An 18072-nucleotide genomic window follows, 5' to 3' on the forward strand; every position below is an offset into this window, starting at 1 on the left:
TCTAAATGAATCGGGCAACATAGACTGTTCATGTGAATGCTGCACATGAGATGAAGAAATAGGTCCCCATTCTGTTTCACTTTTGAGGCAGTGGGAGGAGCCACTCCCCTTCTCCCTGTGACCCGGCAGGCCAGCATTCTCAGCCCAACAAATGTTGTTCCCCACTGCCCAAGGTGAGGCCTATCCAGGGCAGAGGGTGGAGGGGAGGTAAATCTCATTCCTAGAGATCCAGTTTACTGCAAATTCAAAGAGGAGAAAAGTCCCAGGCTGAAAGGGCACATACTTGTACTAAGTATTTTTGTAAAGAGGAAATTTGCAGTATTTCTCAGCCTCTGATTTGCCTCATAAATCAGTATTTTTAGAAGGTAAGAAGAGGTTCAGGGCATACTTTGTGTTCATTTTCTGTGTCACACAGACTGACTTTTGCTTAATGAGAAACAGCCCTGAGTGTGACTTGGAAAAAGTCATACTTAGGTAATAACTTGGGGTGCTGAAACCCAGTCTACCTTCAGTGATTTCCTATTCCTCATTCACCCCTTTGCCTTTTTTTATCTCTCCATTCCCTGGGAGGGTCTGACTCAGCTGTTTTGAGGGAAAAGGAAAGAAGGAAGAAAGTCACACATTTACTAAACCCCTACTATGTCTCAGGCACTATATTAAACATTTTGCAAATATTATCTCATTTTATCTTCACAAGTGCTACTGTAATCCCCATGTTACAGTTGAGGAAGCTGAGGCAGGCAGAGGTTAAATGACTTGCCCAGGGCCACAAAACTGATCTGTCAGAGACTGGATTTGAGCTCAGGTCTTCCTGATTCTAGGCCCAGAGCTCTGGGACAGATTTGGATGCCTTCCCTCTCCCTGAGACTCAGTGCATCATCTTTGTGACCCCAGCTCCTAACCAAAGGTTCCAGACATCATGAATATTCTCTGAATGTTCTTTGGATTAAATTTGTTGAATTAAAAATGGAAATGTTCCTCTTGACATGAATAATAAAACCCAGAATACCAGCTATATGTCTGGAGGCTGGAGGAGGATTGGGTTCAGCTGGGTGCCATGATGTAGGAAGGACAGTTACAAAGTTGAGAGTGGTTGGGGCCCAGTGTCTAGGATGGGGGGGGGGGGGGGCGGTGTCCTCTAGTTTATGCCAAATGAAGAACAGTTGAAGGAATAGAGGCTGATGAACCTGAAGACAAGAAGACTTGGAGACAGCTGTTTTCACATATTTGAATGGAGGTCATTGAGAGGAGAAATGAGATGGCTTCTGCTTGGCTGCAGAGGGCAGAACACAAGGGAGAAGCCTCTCTAGAAGAACTGACCTGAAGTAGGATGGCCTTCCCTGAGAGACAGGTCCCTCCTCTCTCCCTGGACGTCCCCAAGTCGGCTTCCTGGACACTTGTCCAGGACTTGAATAACCCTAGTGATGGGGACCTGACTGCCTGCTGAGGTATTTCACTTTGAGATAATACCAGTTATTAGGATGTTGCTTAGTTGGTATTAAATATCAATCAAATCTACCCTTCTGCAGCTTCTACTCTCTCTTAATTTGTCTATCTAGAACTAAGCAGAAAAAGGCTAATTCATGGGGCAAATTAACCACATAAGATACTGGTGTAGAACTGAAGGGGCCTTGGGGGCCATTGGGTTCAATCCCTTCATTTTACAAATGTGGAAACTGAGGCACAGAGCATTTGACTTATCAAAGGTCAGAAAGCTAGTAAATGTCTGAGGTGAATTTGAAACCAGATCTTCCTGACTCCAAGTCAAACATTCTATCCGTTAGAATAAAATTGTAATTCATCAACAATTGAAAGAGTGTCGTTTAGTTGGTTCACCTTTCCAAATGCCTAGGAAGTTGTGTCTTAGAAATTATTTATATGGTCCCTCATTTCCTGCAGCTTTATGTAAACTGAATTTCTTATTCATCCTTGAGTGCTTGGTTGTATCCGTGGCCCCATCAATGTGTGAGCTGCCTTCAGTGACACATAGCCCAATGCAACCATGCCTTCTCTTCATGAGCAAAACATGGCAGAACATTGACTTTAGAGACAAAGGACCTGAGTTCAAATTCCACCTGTGTCACTTACCTCTATATTCTTGACCATATTATTTAGCTGCTCTGGGCCTCAGTTTCCTTATCTGTAAAATAGAGACATTGGACTAACTTGAAGTTCAAATCCAGCCTCAGACACTTACTAGCTATGGGACCCTGGGCAAGTCACTTTTCCAATCTATGTCTCAGTTTCCTCATCTGTAAAATGAGAGTTAGACTCTAAGGTCTGTGCAAGCTCAAAGTATGGTATCTGAGAATGGGAGCTGTCCCAAAGTAGAAGAGTGTCCTTTGGGAGGTAGAGGTTAAGACAGAGAGTCAGGAGACCACTTTGGGAAGCTATTGGAGAGGGGATCGTTGTCCAAGTACAGGCTGAAATAACTGGCTTCTGAGGCCCTTTGCAGCTCCTCCTGTCTGTGATTTCGTGACTTGTTCAGAGAGACCTTTTCTTTATCTCTGATTCATAGAGATGTTCATGGTTCTTTGCTCCCTGCTTGTCATACCATGGGGAATTCTTCATGTAAGTGCTATTTTTAATCACAGCGGAAACCAATCAAATGCTCCATCTTCTAGCAAAGTAGCTGGCCCATTTAGGTCAGCCTTGGACCCTTCCCCTCATCAGACGTAATCATTTGATTTATTCAGGCAGGCAGGCTCTCTCTCCTTTCCTCCCCAGGGAAAATGAGAGACAATAAAATAAGCAAGTCATCTCTCTTTGGGAGAACACAGGTGTCCCTTGGGTGACTAAATGTTTTTATCAATATTTCATGACTGTCGTATCCCCAGTTCCTAGCACAGTGCCTGGCATAAAGTAAGTACTAGGGAAATGCTGCTTGACTAACTGACCTGTCTTTTCCTTTATCCACTGAAACATGGCACAGAAGTGAACACCCCCTCGCTCAGCTTTACTGCCACTCCATAATGGAGCACCATCATTTTGACCAATGCCTCATGATCCTCAACAGCCCAGTAAGTATCCAACTTGCAGCTGTATGATTCAAAAAAAAAAAAAAAACTTGGTTGCTGGAGTCTTATTTTTAGATTTTGGAATGATTCCCAGCATCATAAATTCTTAAGCAGACTTTATTCCTTTTTGGGTAAGGAAGGAAAATCCAACTGTTTGAAAGCTTCCGAGTGTGGCTGACTTCTGGGTGCTCCCAAGCCTGCCTAAACAGAGCCCACGAGGGAAGCTGAGATGGTCGTCTGGACCATCTCATGGAGAGGCCACCCCCAACAAGGCAGGGATGGGCTGCTCCGTGATGGTGATTCCTGGCTCGGAATCCTGGGTCCTCTGGACTGCATTTACTTAACAACCTCCGGCTTTGTTCCTGGCAACCTGCTGTCCATTGAGCAGTTCATTCCTTTCTGAACAAAGATGTTGTCTTGAAAAATAAAACAGTTACAATTCTTACCCATTAAAAAGCTTTATCCCTTCTTTGGTTATAGATTGAAGTTAATAACTAAGGAAAAGGGGGCAAGGGAACTGGCTGTCATTTTAGTGTATGAAGAGGAAGCAGGACATAGGGGATAGAGACCAGGACTCCAGATAGTCCTGGGCTCAAGTCTCCTTCTTGACCTGACACATGTCCACACACTGACCCTGGGCAAGTCACTTAATCTCTTAGTGCCTTAGGTAACTCTTTATGGATCTATCTTATGGAGAAGGTGTAGACCTGCATTGGTGGAAGGAGTTTTCTCGTCTGGGAGTTCCTTACACCACTGAAATCATAGATCCAATCCTTTTTCCTACCCTAAGAAAAGTATAGAATAGATTTCATCCCTTCCCCCCACCCTCACTCTTTGCTGCCCCATGGCTTCTCCTTAAATGGACTGTGACCTTAGAACAGTGGGCTGCCCCAGAGAGAGTCTGTTCAGATACCAACCTTGCTACTTATTCGCTGTGTGATGTGACCAGCCACTAGTTATCGGGGCTTGTCCTTCATAACCTAGGCATCACCTTTCATGTCTAAATCTTTGATCCTATGACCTTATGTTGCAGAGCAAATTACCCCCCTGGAGACCCTCTTCACGGCTCACAGAGAAAACCCATTCCAACCTCTGCACCAATGGTTTCCCTTCAGCCCTCCCAGGGGTCCCACCATAGCCCCAGCTGCTTAATTCTGTGAGAATATTCAGTCTCTGAGTTGAACATGGGGTTAGGGAGGAAGAGCGAAAAGAAGGGATCCTCTGCCCACTGGCTACTTGTTTATTTTGGAACACCACTTACCACAGCGCCCAGCATTTAGTGGGTGCTTAATGAATACCTGTTGATTGATTGGTTAATGCTAGGAAAAAATAAGAGGCCATTTTCCTGAAATTTTTTCTGTTTAACCTGGAATTTAAATTTCTATCAGGTCTTAATAACAGTCAATTTTTCAGAAGCTGTGGTATTCTATTCTAATAGATGTAATCAAAGCTATGTGTGCATGTGACTGGGGGAAAAAATGAGTCAATCCCTCAAGAAAGTGAAAGATGCCTATTGGGTAGCCTGTTTCTCCCCCACCCCCTTCCCGCCATGGGATGCACAAAAAGTCAAGATAATTAGAGGATGGACGGCCAATGTATTAGCTAGACTGTCTCATCCAACCATGACCAAGGTCATGCAGAATGGGCTGCAATCAGTGTGGAAAGTGACAATGCCAACATCAGTGAGATCACAGATCCAGAACAAGTAGATTTTGTTTTCTTGTTTTCTTGTTTTTTTCTTCCAGCATGAACTGTGGGTTTTCCTCATGAAGCAAACTCTTATCTGCCAATGTTAGTCTGCAGTCATTCTAACTTTTTAAAGAGAGCTGCCTGAGATCACTGAGAAGTTAAGGGACTTAACCAGGATCACACAACCACTGTGTATCAGAGAGAGAACTTGGGCTTGTGTCTTCTTGCTTCTGAGGCCAGCTCTTTAATGATTTTAGGTCAGAGACCTCCCTCAGAGCTTAATACCAGGGAAAATTATATTTCAAGAACCTTTGATTTCATCAGTATGGATTCCCCTTTCAGCCACTCTTTAACTTAGTGGAGGAGAGAGACAGACAGATACAAAGACAGAGAGACAGAGAGACAGAGACAGGGAGACAGGAGAATAGGTGGGCCAATGATGGATACATGCATAGATACGTAGAGATAGGAGAAGGAGAAGAATGGATTAACAAGGAGATGTGATTAGAGAGGTGAATGGATGGATAGATACATAGATACATAGACTATAGGATTAATGAGCAGTTAATCGTTGTTATCTGCTAGAAATGCAAATACAAAGAATTAAGACATTCCCTATCTGCAGGAAGCTTACAATGCTAAGGGAAGAGGAAAGCCCATAAAATGGAACTAGAAAGTTGGGGAGAGGATGGATAGAGGACAAGAAGACCAGAGAGAGTTGAGGCAAGAGTGAGATGAAGCATAGTGGGGTCCTCCTTAAAGTGGCAGTCCCAGGGAAAGAATCACTAGTCAGGAACAGAGGGCCTTAGAGCAGAGGCCTTAAAAATGTCTCTCCTGGTCTCTCTCTCTCTCTCTCTCTCTCTCTCTCTCTCTCTCTCTGCAAACATCCTGGTAACTCCGTGATCAAAGCTTTAGAGATAAAAGGGTTCTAAAAGGTCAGAATTCACCCCCTTCATTTTGCAGAGCAGGAAAGGAGTCTGAGAAGTTAAGTAACTTGCCTAAGGTCATAGAGCTAGTAAGTATCTAAGACAGGATTTGAACCAAGTTTTCTGACTCCAAATCCAGTGCCTTGTCTTCTAAACCACCTGTGACAAGTCCTCTGAAATTAGCTAGAACAGTCCATGGAGAAGAGATAATGGACTGTCAGGCCCGTGCTGGAAGGCTGCTATTCTTTCTGAAGACCCGCAGAACTTGCATGTTGCTGATACAGCCCCAAGAGCTCCAGGTGGCTCACTGACCTCCCTCCATGAGGCACCCAAGAGGCCCATGTCACAGGTGGGGCATGTCACTGACCTTTTATAACCCTGAGCCACAGGGGCACTGTCCTTGTACTTGGTCCCCATACCCTGGAGTCAAAGGTGCTTACCTAACCAAAACAGCACCCCTTCTCTGCCCCAAGTCCGCTTCCCGTACTTTGAGCCTCACTGCAATTTTCAGTTTTATGGGTTAAGGCATACCCTGTATCCTAATTTCTTAGGTGGTAAACAATAGAAATAGAAAAAGAGAAATTATTTTAATTATTTCCTATTTTAAATCTTTCCAATCAATAAGCATATATTAAGCACTTACTGTATACCAGGTACTGTGCTAATTATTAGAGACATAAAGAGAAGAAAAAAAAGTCCCCACCTTTAGATAGCTTATATCCTAACCAACATGTCCATAGATAGGTATATAAGATGGGAGAGACTTAGGGAGTCGGCAGAATGTATCCCTAAAAGGGCTTGGTCCCGTAGCTGGGGAGCAGGGGCTGGGAAAGGCTTTCTGGGTGCTCCAAAGCTGATGGCAAATTCACCGTATTTTCCTTCCCCTCACTTAAAGTGGTAGCCTGCCCAAGGCGAAAATGATAGGTGACTATGGGTTTCAGTGCTAGCACACATGCAGAGCTGAGAGAAAGGATACAGGAAAATACAGATATATTTTGAAATACGTAGATAGACACATAGAGACTTTTCCCATCAATAATGCCCTACCCTGGGGCCATTTTGAAGTGAACCGATTCTTCCATAGACTCCAATAAGGATCAGTTCATTTCAAAATGGCCCCAGGGTAGGGCGCTACTGATGGAGAAAGTCATCCAGTGGTTCATATCTGAAATAAACAGTTGTCTCCACCTATTCTCATAGGCTCAGAAGATGGGGACATTTTGGGGTGGAGTTTTGTCTTCACATTTTCTCCTTTTCCTTTCCATTTCTTGTTGCATAGTCCATTTCTTGTCAATAAATTCTAGGTAGCTGCCTGGCTGACAGCTATTAAAGTTTCTTCACTATGACTCCAGGTCAGATCTTAATACTGTGTTTCTCTTTGTCAAGGGCAACCAGATTCTCAGTGGCCTGTCCATTGATGAATACAAGTCCACGTTGAAAATGATCAAGCAGGCAATTTTAGCCACTGACTTGGCACTGTACATCAAGTAAGTGAAAAGAGCCTGCCTTGGGACTACTGGCATTCCTTTGGGAGTATTTGGAATTGGGTAAAATTGTTTAGAACCTCATCTTGGGAACTTTTTGAACAAAACAGAGAATCTTAGAAGAGACATTTAACAGCATATGGAATGGTCTAATGTGGGAAAACAATAAAACTTTTTTCTTTGGCTTTATTTAAAACTAAAAATGACAGTGCACCCTCATGTATTTTGGATATTTATCGATTATGAGAAGCAGCATGACACAGTGCTTAGAGAACCAGATTCTTGTTCTGCCTCTGGCCTATACTAGCTGTACAAACCTGGGCGAATGAGTTAGTGCACCCAAACAAGTCCTAAGACTACAAGTTCTAGAAATGTTGCCTTGTAGTGGTAGAGTAGATGTCCTATTCCGGGATTTCTTTAAATCCATGAATCACAGATCTAATCCCTAATGCAGTCTCTGTCCCCATCTATTCCTAAACATCCTAGCCTAAGTATAAAGTAAGTAATCAGTTTCTCACTGTTGCATTCAATAGAAAGAAACCCAGGCTTAGACCTAGCTAGGCTCAAGATGTCTTTCTAAGAATCTGATGATTTTACTATTTATTGAAATCCTCTCTCAAAACTATCTGGAAAACAACAGCTTCTGGTCATGAGCCCTGGGAAATGTTGGGAAGGGAAAATAGTGGGAGCTGCTAGAAAAAAATGAGGGTCTGTGATGACACGTGGGTTTTGTCTATCACCCTCACACTTGTCTCTGATGACAGTGAAAGACTGGCATTCCAGAATTCTTTGACTTTTAAGATACATTCTTGTGCCTTTGGGAAGAGAAGAGGGTAACAAACTAATGGCTTTTTAGTTTATGCCGTGTTTACTGGGAATTTGTTACTGAATCATTTTTCAGTTGTGTCTAATTTTTCAAGACTCCATCTGGGATTTTCTTGGCAAAGATACTGGAAAGATTTGCTATTTCCTTCTCCAGGTCATTTTACAGATGAGGAAACTGAGACAAATAGGGGGAAGGGACTTGCCCAGGGTCACACCTCTAGTAAGTGTGTGAGGCTAGATTTAAACCCATGACAGAAATCTTCCTGATTCCAAGCCTAGTGCTCTATCTGCTGTAGCACCACCTAGTGCCCATTACAGGGAATGGAACCTATTATCTTAGCATTTGCTTCTGTGGGAAAAAAAAGGAGTATTTTATTCTGGCATTTTTTATAAAATCAGAAGCCTCACGTAGTGGATAGAGAGCAAGTTTTGAGACCAGAAAGACCTGTGTTCAAATCCCACCTCTCGCACCTAGTGGTCATGTGACCGTGAGCATCACTTTCCCTCCCAGTACTCAAGGACACAGAGAAGGGATGAGCCCACAGTGGCAGAAGTTTACTCACCTTGGAATTTCCTGTGCCAATGAAATCACAGGTCCCATCCCCTATCTCTGTGAATCAAGACATCGCTTTATGGCGGCTGTCCACTGTCTCATACCAGAAAGCGGCTGCCAACCGTAGGGCTTGGAACACATCTGTGCTTACTCAGGAAACATTCCTACTTGTCTAAAACATTAGAAATGGGGTCTTCTGGTTAATTGAATATTCTGGTTTACCATATAAGGTATTTTTTGTATTTTTTCACTATGTTACATAAGTTATAACTTAGCAATAAAACCACACCCTCTCCATAAAACTGCCCCAAACCACAGTCACCCACTTTGATCCTTCTCTCATAGGCTCATAGGATTTAGAGCAGAAAGACACTTTTAAGGATCATAAGAAAATGAACATTAGAGGTCACTTTACCTAATCCTTTCTTTTTTACAGATGAGGAAACTGAGGTCCAGAGAGATGAAGGGTCTTATTCATGGTCACGCAGGCAATAAGCAGCAGAGTCAAGATTCACACCCATGGCCTCTGACTGTAGACCTCTCATTCTTTCTAGTCTACCTTCTGCATTCATGTTTATGGGATCCTAGCATTTAGGCATATAAATAAAATTTGCACTTTTCTTAGCTGGCAATTAGACATGAATGTTATAAATTACCCATTCTGGCTCTTAATTACATAGGGTCTTGTATATTATTTTAACATAGGACTATAGGAGTAGAGGAAACAGCTCTGTCCTTGGAGTCAGAGGACCTTAAATCTAATCCTGCCTCTTGACGCTAAGTGTCTGCCTGACCTTGAGTTTCAGGTTCCTCCTCTGGAAAGGGAGGTACATGGACTGGGCAGCCTCTGAGATCCTTTCCAGTTCCGGAGTTACAGTCCTGTAAACCCAGGTCTGGAGATGCTGTCTTGGATGGCTCCGGCCTGCATGTGTTTAGAGGATTTCTGCTCCTTTCCTGCTCTAATATATGAGCCTTTGACATGATGAAAGTATTCCCCCTTGGGAAAGATTCTCCTTGAAAATATCCCTGTTTTCCTATCTCCAGTCATTGCCCTAACTCAAGATGCACAGTTAATGATCATTGAATTGCAACTGACTTCAAGAGGAGGTTTCCTCATTTTATTAAATTTTATTAATTTATTTATTTTTATTTTATTAAATAAATTTTATTCATTTGATTACGTTTTATTTTATTAAATAAATTTCATTTATTTTATTACATTTCATTTATTTTATTAAATCTTTCTAAACAAAGAGGAGTATAGGCTGAAAAATTGTCATAACCAGCCAAATGTGTTCTTTTATTTTGTAGGAGAAGAGGGGAATTTTTTGAACTTATAGGAAAGAAACAATTCAACTTTGAAGATCCCCAGCACAAAGAGTTATTTCTGTAAGTCATTGTAACATTCATGAAGGCATGATCTTGCCCTGACGATCTGTGTCCCCTGTCTCATGTTACTGAGGCGATGTCTAGAGCAAGTGGATGATTCCAGGCCTCCAGGCTGGTCAGACATCCAAAACTGGAGCCAAGAGATGCGTGAGAGACCTTCAGCACACTGTCTTTTCATTCTAGAAGTGCCTTTAAAATGTGGAGAGGCAGTGCCCTGGACCTGTCTGTGGGTCCCATCTCCTCCTTCTTAGAAAGGAAGCACTGAAAGTTCCCACCTAAAATTTCAGATACAAAGAAGCAGAGTAGCAGATTTCAGTTTTCCATACAATAAAACGTCCTAATAATTAGAGCTTCCCCAATGCACACTGTGTTTATGGGGTTTGGGAGATAGGACAGTTTGACCCACCAGAGTTTGAGAAGCCTGAGATTTGCTGAGACTGCAAACCTGGGACACGGGAAGGTCAGTGAGTCAGTCGGTCACTCAAAAACATGACCATTTACTTTACGACAGGCACTGTGCTATATAAGCATGGAGAAACAGAGAAAGGCAAAAATGCAGAGCCTGCCCTAAAGGAGCTTGAATTCTAACAAGGCAGACAACGTGCAAAAAAAAGCCATATAAGCTAGATAGATATATACACACATGTGCATGTATGTGTATATAATATATTATAAATACTGAAATTTCACATCTAAAGGAACTCGAATTCCAACAAGGTGGACAACATGTCACAAATGTACGTATGAGATATTATCTCTGTATGTCTATAGAATATATTATAAATATTGAAAGTTCTCATCTAAAATTTTAGTTACAAAGAAGCAAAGAAGAGGATTTCTGTTCATATACAACAAAACTTTAGGGCAGAAAGGCCTAAGGCACCTCTTGTCCAAATTTTAAAGGCATTTTTATATGTACAACATGCTTTCTTCATATATATACACAAATAATACAGGTGTTATGTATTGTAATATATAATATACCAATTATATCCATGTGCACATATACGTTTATAATATAATACACAATATATTGTATGTTTGCAGATAATATATATAATATGTATGTACACATATTTTTACAATACACAATATGTAGTATGTGTACACATATATGATACATAGAGACAAACAGAGACATTATAAAAGAGTAGGCATAATGGAAGTTAGATGGGCTAACTGAGGAAGGCCACAGAGCTGGGTCTTGTGACATGGATGATGAGCCACCAAAGGCAGCTGAGGTTCTGTCAGATAGCAACAGACCCCAAACAAAGTGGCATTGCAACAACCTGAAGAAGAGAAGGTATCTAGGAGGAGAGTGACATCAACTGTAGCAAGTGCTACAGAGAATCAATAGCGGGGACCCACTCAAGAAGGGAGAGGATCGAGAAGAGACCATCAGATCTGACCATGAGGGGCTCATTGGTAGCTCTGTGGATGGAGGCAAGAGCTGGACAGACCTCAAAAGCGAGAAGTGAGACATCTGTCTTCTGGGAACCATTCTTTGATGATCACTAAGAACCATAATGGCTTCATCACTCTAGAGCAGAGAGTCTAAAGAAGCCAGCACTTCATTTTAGTTGAGAATCACAAGGTGTTTTCTTTCCTTAGCAGGTAAGCAGTGAGTCAGACTATTGACAAAAAGAAAAAAAGGTCGAATGGACTTTGTCTTACTACTGCCAGGATAATGATATCAAAGACTTTCTTCACTATAATACTTGTAAAATGCTTTGCAAACTTCAAGCGCTATGTAAAGTTGACTATCACTCAAGTCTCTGAATTCTCATTGACTCCATCAGAAGAATGTTATCATATGTCTAGAGCTGGAAGGGATTTTGGAGACCATGGAGCCCAACCCCCCCCCCCCCCCCATACAGATGTGGAAACAAAGGCCCAGAGATGAGTTCACTCACCTGGGATCACGTGGCTAGTCATTGTCTGAGGCAGGATCCAAACTCAGGTCTCTCTGACTCCAAGGTCAGTATGCTAGCCATTGGGCCACCTGGCCATTTACAGGAGGAGAAGAAAAGGGAAGAGGGACTGCCTCTTGATCCAACTGAAGATGAGCTTTCCTCTCTGGCTGTGGTATTCACACCTAGTGTCTGAGGCAAGATTTGAATTTAGTTTTTCTTCAAGGGCAGCACTTTAACTACCACCCTCTGCACTCCCTCACAGGCTTAATTCTCTTGATATTGATAACTACGCACCTAGTAGATGCCAAACATTGTATTAAAGCCTGCTCTATAAGAGGGCTACTTCCTTCTTCTAAATCCTTCCAATGCTTTGTTGTGGTACGGAGGCACCTTGAGCTCTCAAAAGCTATGCCTGGTGGGTCCCATCCAAACCAATAAGAATCCCTACGTAAGCACCACCCCAGCCAAGTTTAAAGAGGCTCATCCATAAAGAGTTATTATTGTCTTAATCCTCAGAAGTTCATGGGACTGTGTGTATCAATGGATGCCTACCGTAAAGAAATAATAAATTTGCAAGGAATTGAAGTAGAGGGAGACATACTGTGAGGATGTTGCCTTCCACAGGCAAAGACCAGAATCCTTCAATGTCTTGGTAGAGTCTTTGACCATTGCTGGGGTTGAAAAATTCATTTTTCCATGGCCAAGCCAGCCATGAGCCTCCCTAACCTTGACCAGACAGGTTATCAAGTAAAAGTCCATGCAGGACTGGCAACTGAAATCATAGGATCATAGTTAAAGCTAGAAGAGACTCAGATGCCATTTAGTCCAATATCTGAGGCCCGGTTAGCATCTTTACCCAACTTATGACCTGCCCAGGGTTCCTCAGGTAGCAAAAAAATGCAGGAATTGAACCCATGTCCTCTAACTGACTCCAGTACCACAAAAGGCCCTTCCAGCATTATGAGGGCCTGCATTTTGCCAGCAGAGGTGCCAAGCTGAGGGGTCAGAGGAGGGCTTTAGTGAAAACCTCCTTCCTCGCAGAGTGACTGAAAGGAGTTTGGTGTTTGTTTGTCTTTCTGCCTCTCTAGAGCCATGCTGATGACAGCCTGTGACCTCTCTGCGATAACCAAGCCATGGCCTGTTCAACAGCGGGTATGTCACAGATCTCTATAAACATGATGGATCAGACAGCCGTCCTAACAGTGCATTCTATTTCAGAGCTGGCCGAGGTCTTGGCGGAGGATCAGGCTGGCTATTTTTAACGGTATTTACAAAGAATCATTGGCTGAGCACCACATTTCCCATCTTAAATTCCTGGGCCACCTAATGCTAAATTCCATGGAGAGCCTATGGAAGGGGGGGCAGACTCTCCTGCCCACTATGCCAGATGGGAGGGGGCAGATCTGTTCTGCTCTGGTTATGTCAATCATCAGGTGGCAGACCCTCTGAGAGAATACTGAGATACCCAAGAAAGAGGGCCTCCTAACCAACTTGGTGACTAATGGCTTTATTAGGATTAATTAGGTTAGTTGGGGGAGTTTATTCACGAAGAGGCTGGTCATCCTGGGCAGCAGCAGGACAAAGTAACATCATGGATCCCCGCACGAAGGCCAGGCCAGGTCAGGTACTTTGTAGAAATGGAATGAAGAAGGCTGAGTTCCAGGATGACCCAGGGGAACATGCACATTTTCCCATGGGAGAGTTGGGGCTTCTTTGTCGTTTACATTTACTTAAGGCAGTTTACATTCTCTGCGGAGACTCAAGGTCATGTTCCCATTCTGGCCTCTCCCGTACAACCAATGAGAGCAAAGAAGCCCATGTCTCCCTGATCTCAGGGGCTCAGCATGGCTCCTCGCCCTTCAGATTGGTTGGGGGTGCTCGCTCCCACACTGTTGTAGCTGCCTTGATAATACTAATACTATGTATGGCTCACTCTTGTAGACCTCTTTGTCCAGGGTCATATAGCTAGCAATACCTGAGACAGGATTTGAACCAGTGCATTCTTTGCTCCAAATCCAGTGCTCTATCCCCGAGGCCGCATCACCTCCCTTGATAAATGAGTAGATGTCATTTTATTGATCATTACTGCTTGGTTTCCGTTTTACCATTGTGATGGAGAAACTCGAATGAATTGAATGTTGAATGATTCTTGAAAATTCTAGCCCAGTAAGTCTCTTTGGGATCTCCGTTTCAGATAGCAGAACTGGTAGCTGCAGAATTTTTTGACCAAGGAGACAGAGAGCGAAAGGAGTTGAACATCGAGCCCACAGTAAGTAGGGAGGCCTCCACTGGGTTACAGGGTCCCAAGCCTGGCCTTGATCTGTGTCCTTTGGAATTAAACTGCAGGGAACTCAATCAGCATCATTTTCTCCCCCTTTAGAATGTAACCAACTTGAAGGCAGGGACCATCTTGCTTTGTGCATTTGTATCCCCAGCACTTAGCACACAGCAAGTGCCTGGGTGCTCTCCATTCATTCATCGTTTCTGGTGTGACCGCACCACTCTGTTTGTCAGGTACAAAAGTCATAGCTCGTTTTCTTGTATGGTCGGGACTAGCCCTCCTCAGCTCACCCACTGAACTTCCATGATCCCTTTTCTCACACTGGCCTTTAAGTAAAGGCAGATTTGTCTTGGTTTGTTTTCAGGACCTGATGAACAGAGAAAAGAAAAATAAAATCCCAAGCATGCAAGTTGGATTCATAGACGCCATATGCCTGCAGCTCTATGAGGTACACATGGGAAAGAAGAACAATTCTCATCATGCTATCATTATTATTATTTAATATATCATAAGTAGTGGTTATGCATTATATAGTACATTGTATATAATATTGTTCTGTTAATATTACATATAATAGCAATTGTTGATATTTTTATTATGCCTCATAAATTGTACTTGAAGGGCAGAAAACTTTGTATATATAAATATTTATTCATATTTATTTTTGTGTGTATATACACAGACATATACATGTAATACCATTTGAGCCTCCTATTTGAACCCCTGTGAGGTCAGTGCTACAGATGATAAAACTAACTACCCATCTTATAGATATGAGGAAGGTTAAGTGATTCTCCCTGGCTCACCGTACTAGCCAACATAGGAGGTGGGATTCAAATTCACATCTTCCTGACTCCAAACCCAGCACCCTCTCCACTAGGACATCCTATCCCTCACATTGATAAAGACGCCCGTAGGACTTTCCTAGACGTAGCCTATTCATTAACCTGAGGAAGCTAGGGGGCAAAGTGGGTAGGAAGGGTATTGGACCTGGAGTTAAGGAATACCTGAGTTCAAATCTGATCTTAGGCACTTACTAGCTGTGTGACCTTAGGTAAGTCACTTAACCTTTGTCTGCCAGTTTCTTCATCTGTAAGATGGGTATCATAATAACATCTCCCTTCCAGGGTAGTTGTGAGGATCAAATGGGCTCATATTTGTAAAGCACTTAGCACAGCGCCTGGCACATGGTAGCTGCTTCATAAGTACTCATTTCCTTCCACCCTACTGATGAGGGGACTGAGGTTGAGAGAGCCTGAGTTAACATTTCTGGAATCATATAGATTTTAACTAAAGACTTTTTCCTTGCCTTGGCCTCTCTTCCACATGCCTCAGAGATGAAGTCACCAAGGAACACAATGGCATTGAGGGTCTTTGATACATTGAGTGATTTCCCATGTCGCTGCGGGGCTCAGCTCTAACATAGAGCTAGCATGGCCCTTTTCCAGTTTTTCTTCTAGATACAGAGTTTGACATTCCTTGGACCCCATTCCCCTTCTCTTCCATCGTCCTAATGATTGGGAGTGGTTGCCCTTCCCCAAATATCACTCTCGTCAGTTCTTGTTTTCGATCTTAATACCATGATACCTTTAGTACTCTTTTTAAATTATTGTTATTGTTTGTTTAGTCTCATTATGTAGTCATTATCCTGCATCCATGTGACTCCTGCCCTTATCACTGAGCAGAAGTTGGTTTCATAGAGAGGTCATTAATTCTTGAGAAGCCCAGTTCCTTTTCTCCTTTATTTCTTGAAGGTGGCTAGAAGTCTTCCTTATCATCTTTTCCTTCCTAATTCCCAGTCAACCAATCTTTAGTATTTAGAACGTGGCCACAGCTCTCACTCAACCCACGGGCTGGACAAGAAACTAAGCCCAGTTTTCACTGCTTCCCATGGGCCTCCAGGAGTATTGTGATATTTTGTCCTTGGACTTACACTGGTTTGGACCCAGGCTGACTGCTCACTAGTGCTTTAACCAATTAGCCACAGGAGTAATCTCTATTCATCAGATGAGGATTCAGTAAGATGGTGAGACGCCAAGCATTTTGAAAACCAAGTGCTTTATGAATATTGACCATGGTGATAGTGGTGATGATGACAATGGTGATGATGATGGTGGGAGTGATGATGCGATGATGAGGATGGTCATCATGATGATGATATATCAGATACGGGATTCAAAATCCTATCTCTAATTCTATGAGATGCAAATATCATCAACCCCATTTCACAGAGGGGAAACTGAAGCTTGGAGAAGTCAGGTGATTTTTCCAGAGTGACACAATTAGTTCATGCAATGTTCAATGAGGCATGCACTACATAAAGGATTCTAAGTCTGGCCAGTTCTGAGTAATTCTTCAAGCACCCTGTTGAACTCAAGATGCCCAAATGTGAAGTAAGAATGGCTGTTACATTTTCAAGTGTGAGGCCTGAAGTTCGAACCCCTGGTCCCAAATCCAGGGAGTTTTCCACAACATCTCATAGCCTGTCATACTTAAATTAGATTGGAAATTAGCATTGGAGGATAATTTCTAAGACTAAGGCTACATGCTCCTTTATATGCTTAATTAATTCAGTCGTGAGATGGGTTTATTTGCCTTTTACTCATTACTACTATTAATTTGGATGGTGCGTATACACATATATACATGTACATATGTATGTATATACACATATGTATAGAGACATAAATACATACACACAAAAATCCATCTCTCATCATTGTTAGTCAGAAGGGCTCAGGGAATCCTCTTTTCTGGTCAAGACTTGTGATTTTTTCCATGGAAGGGCCTCCTAATGTAAAAACTCCCTCTACCATACATATGCATGTACACACAAATGCATATGCACATGCATGCATGCAAAAGCAGAAATTAGGAAAAGCATAGAGAGTATGTGTATATATTCACATGTGTATGTTATATGTATAAATGTGTAGGAGTGTGCTTGTGAGTACCTCGTGTGTGCACATGTGAACACATATAAAAGTATGTATACACAAGTGCGTCTATATTTTTATTCTGAGATATTCATTTTAGCAACTCTTGAGTTAAGTGTGCGTAACACTTAAATGGGGTGTCTTTGAGCTTAGCCTCAGTTAACAACCCAAATGAAACAACTTCTGTGTGTGTGTGTGTGTATTGAGAAACATAGATTTCTTATAATTATAATTCTTAATTTGCTAAAGCTCAAGGGGTAAGTCAAGATCATCCAGTTCAACTCTACTTTTTTAGATAAGGAGATTGAGACCCAAGGAGAAACATGGACATGCCCCAAATTCCCACATCTGCTAACCCAACTACCTCACTTTAAAAATAGGAAAACTAGTCTGACAGGTTAAATAATTTGTCTAAGGTTGCAGAGTGAGCTATCCCGAGGACCAGTCCCTTGCCTTTCTCAGGTCAGTGGCCTTTTCCAACCATGACTATTGGTGTTTGCCAGCACACAAACATAGAAGGTGGTGTGATAGGTGAAAGCTAAAAGAAACCAAAGCAGAAAGGGCTTCCCACACTGGAAGAGTTCTGTAGCATTCCTTTATTCCCCACCACCACCACCGTGTTGTAGAGGAAGCTAAGGCTGTGAAGGCTCAGCCAGGTGACTCACTCAAAGCCAGAAAGGTAGGAAAGAGTGAACACCACACACTTTCTCAGCCTCCTTCCCTGCTCCCTTGCTGCCAGGTTCTGCACCAGAAGCATGGTCAAAGACATCCCAACATTCTCAAACTCCCTCCCCCCACCAACCGTCTCACCTCTAATCCAAATGACTCACTCAAGAGCTTCCTCTGGTGGATGTGCTTGTACCTTTTCCCTTTGCTGATCTCCATCTGCGTGTGTGTGTGTGTGTGTGTGTGTGTGTGTGTGTGACAAAGCTCTCTAAGAAGTCTCTCCATGCCATCAATCAATGAGCATCATGGGAAGGTGGCATTTAATCTATAGAATTCCCTTTTTACCTATTTTTTTTTATTCTCTGGTTAAGAAAAAGACAGTAGTAAATGTGA

The 18072-nt window shown here is 42.6% G+C and overlaps 1 protein-coding gene across 12 annotated transcripts in view; it reads left to right on the plus strand.

Annotated features, from left to right (window-relative positions):
- The window catches only part of PDE5A (phosphodiesterase 5A), a 196353-nt gene that overhangs the window by 152879 nt on the left and 25402 nt on the right, over positions 1–18072 (plus strand). For 11 of the 12 annotated variants that reach the window (XM_072625339.1, XM_072625338.1, XM_072625340.1 and 8 more), the window contains 6 exons: positions 2933–3020; positions 7019–7119; positions 9806–9883; positions 12885–12948; positions 13991–14065; positions 14442–14525. In XM_072625339.1, the coding sequence (XP_072481440.1) occupies positions 2933–3020; positions 7019–7119; positions 9806–9883; positions 12885–12948; positions 13991–14065; positions 14442–14525 (490 nt within the window). Of the gene's footprint in view, positions 1–2932; positions 3021–7018; positions 7120–8930; positions 9594–9805; positions 9884–12884; positions 12949–13990; positions 14066–14441; positions 14526–18072 lie in introns of those variants that run through there. The other variant, XM_072625349.1, reaches the window with a different exon arrangement.

This window comes from Notamacropus eugenii, chromosome 7 (assembly GCF_028372415.1).
Source record: "Notamacropus eugenii isolate mMacEug1 chromosome 7, mMacEug1.pri_v2, whole genome shotgun sequence".
NCBI lineage: Eukaryota > Metazoa > Chordata > Mammalia > Diprotodontia > Macropodidae > Notamacropus > Notamacropus eugenii.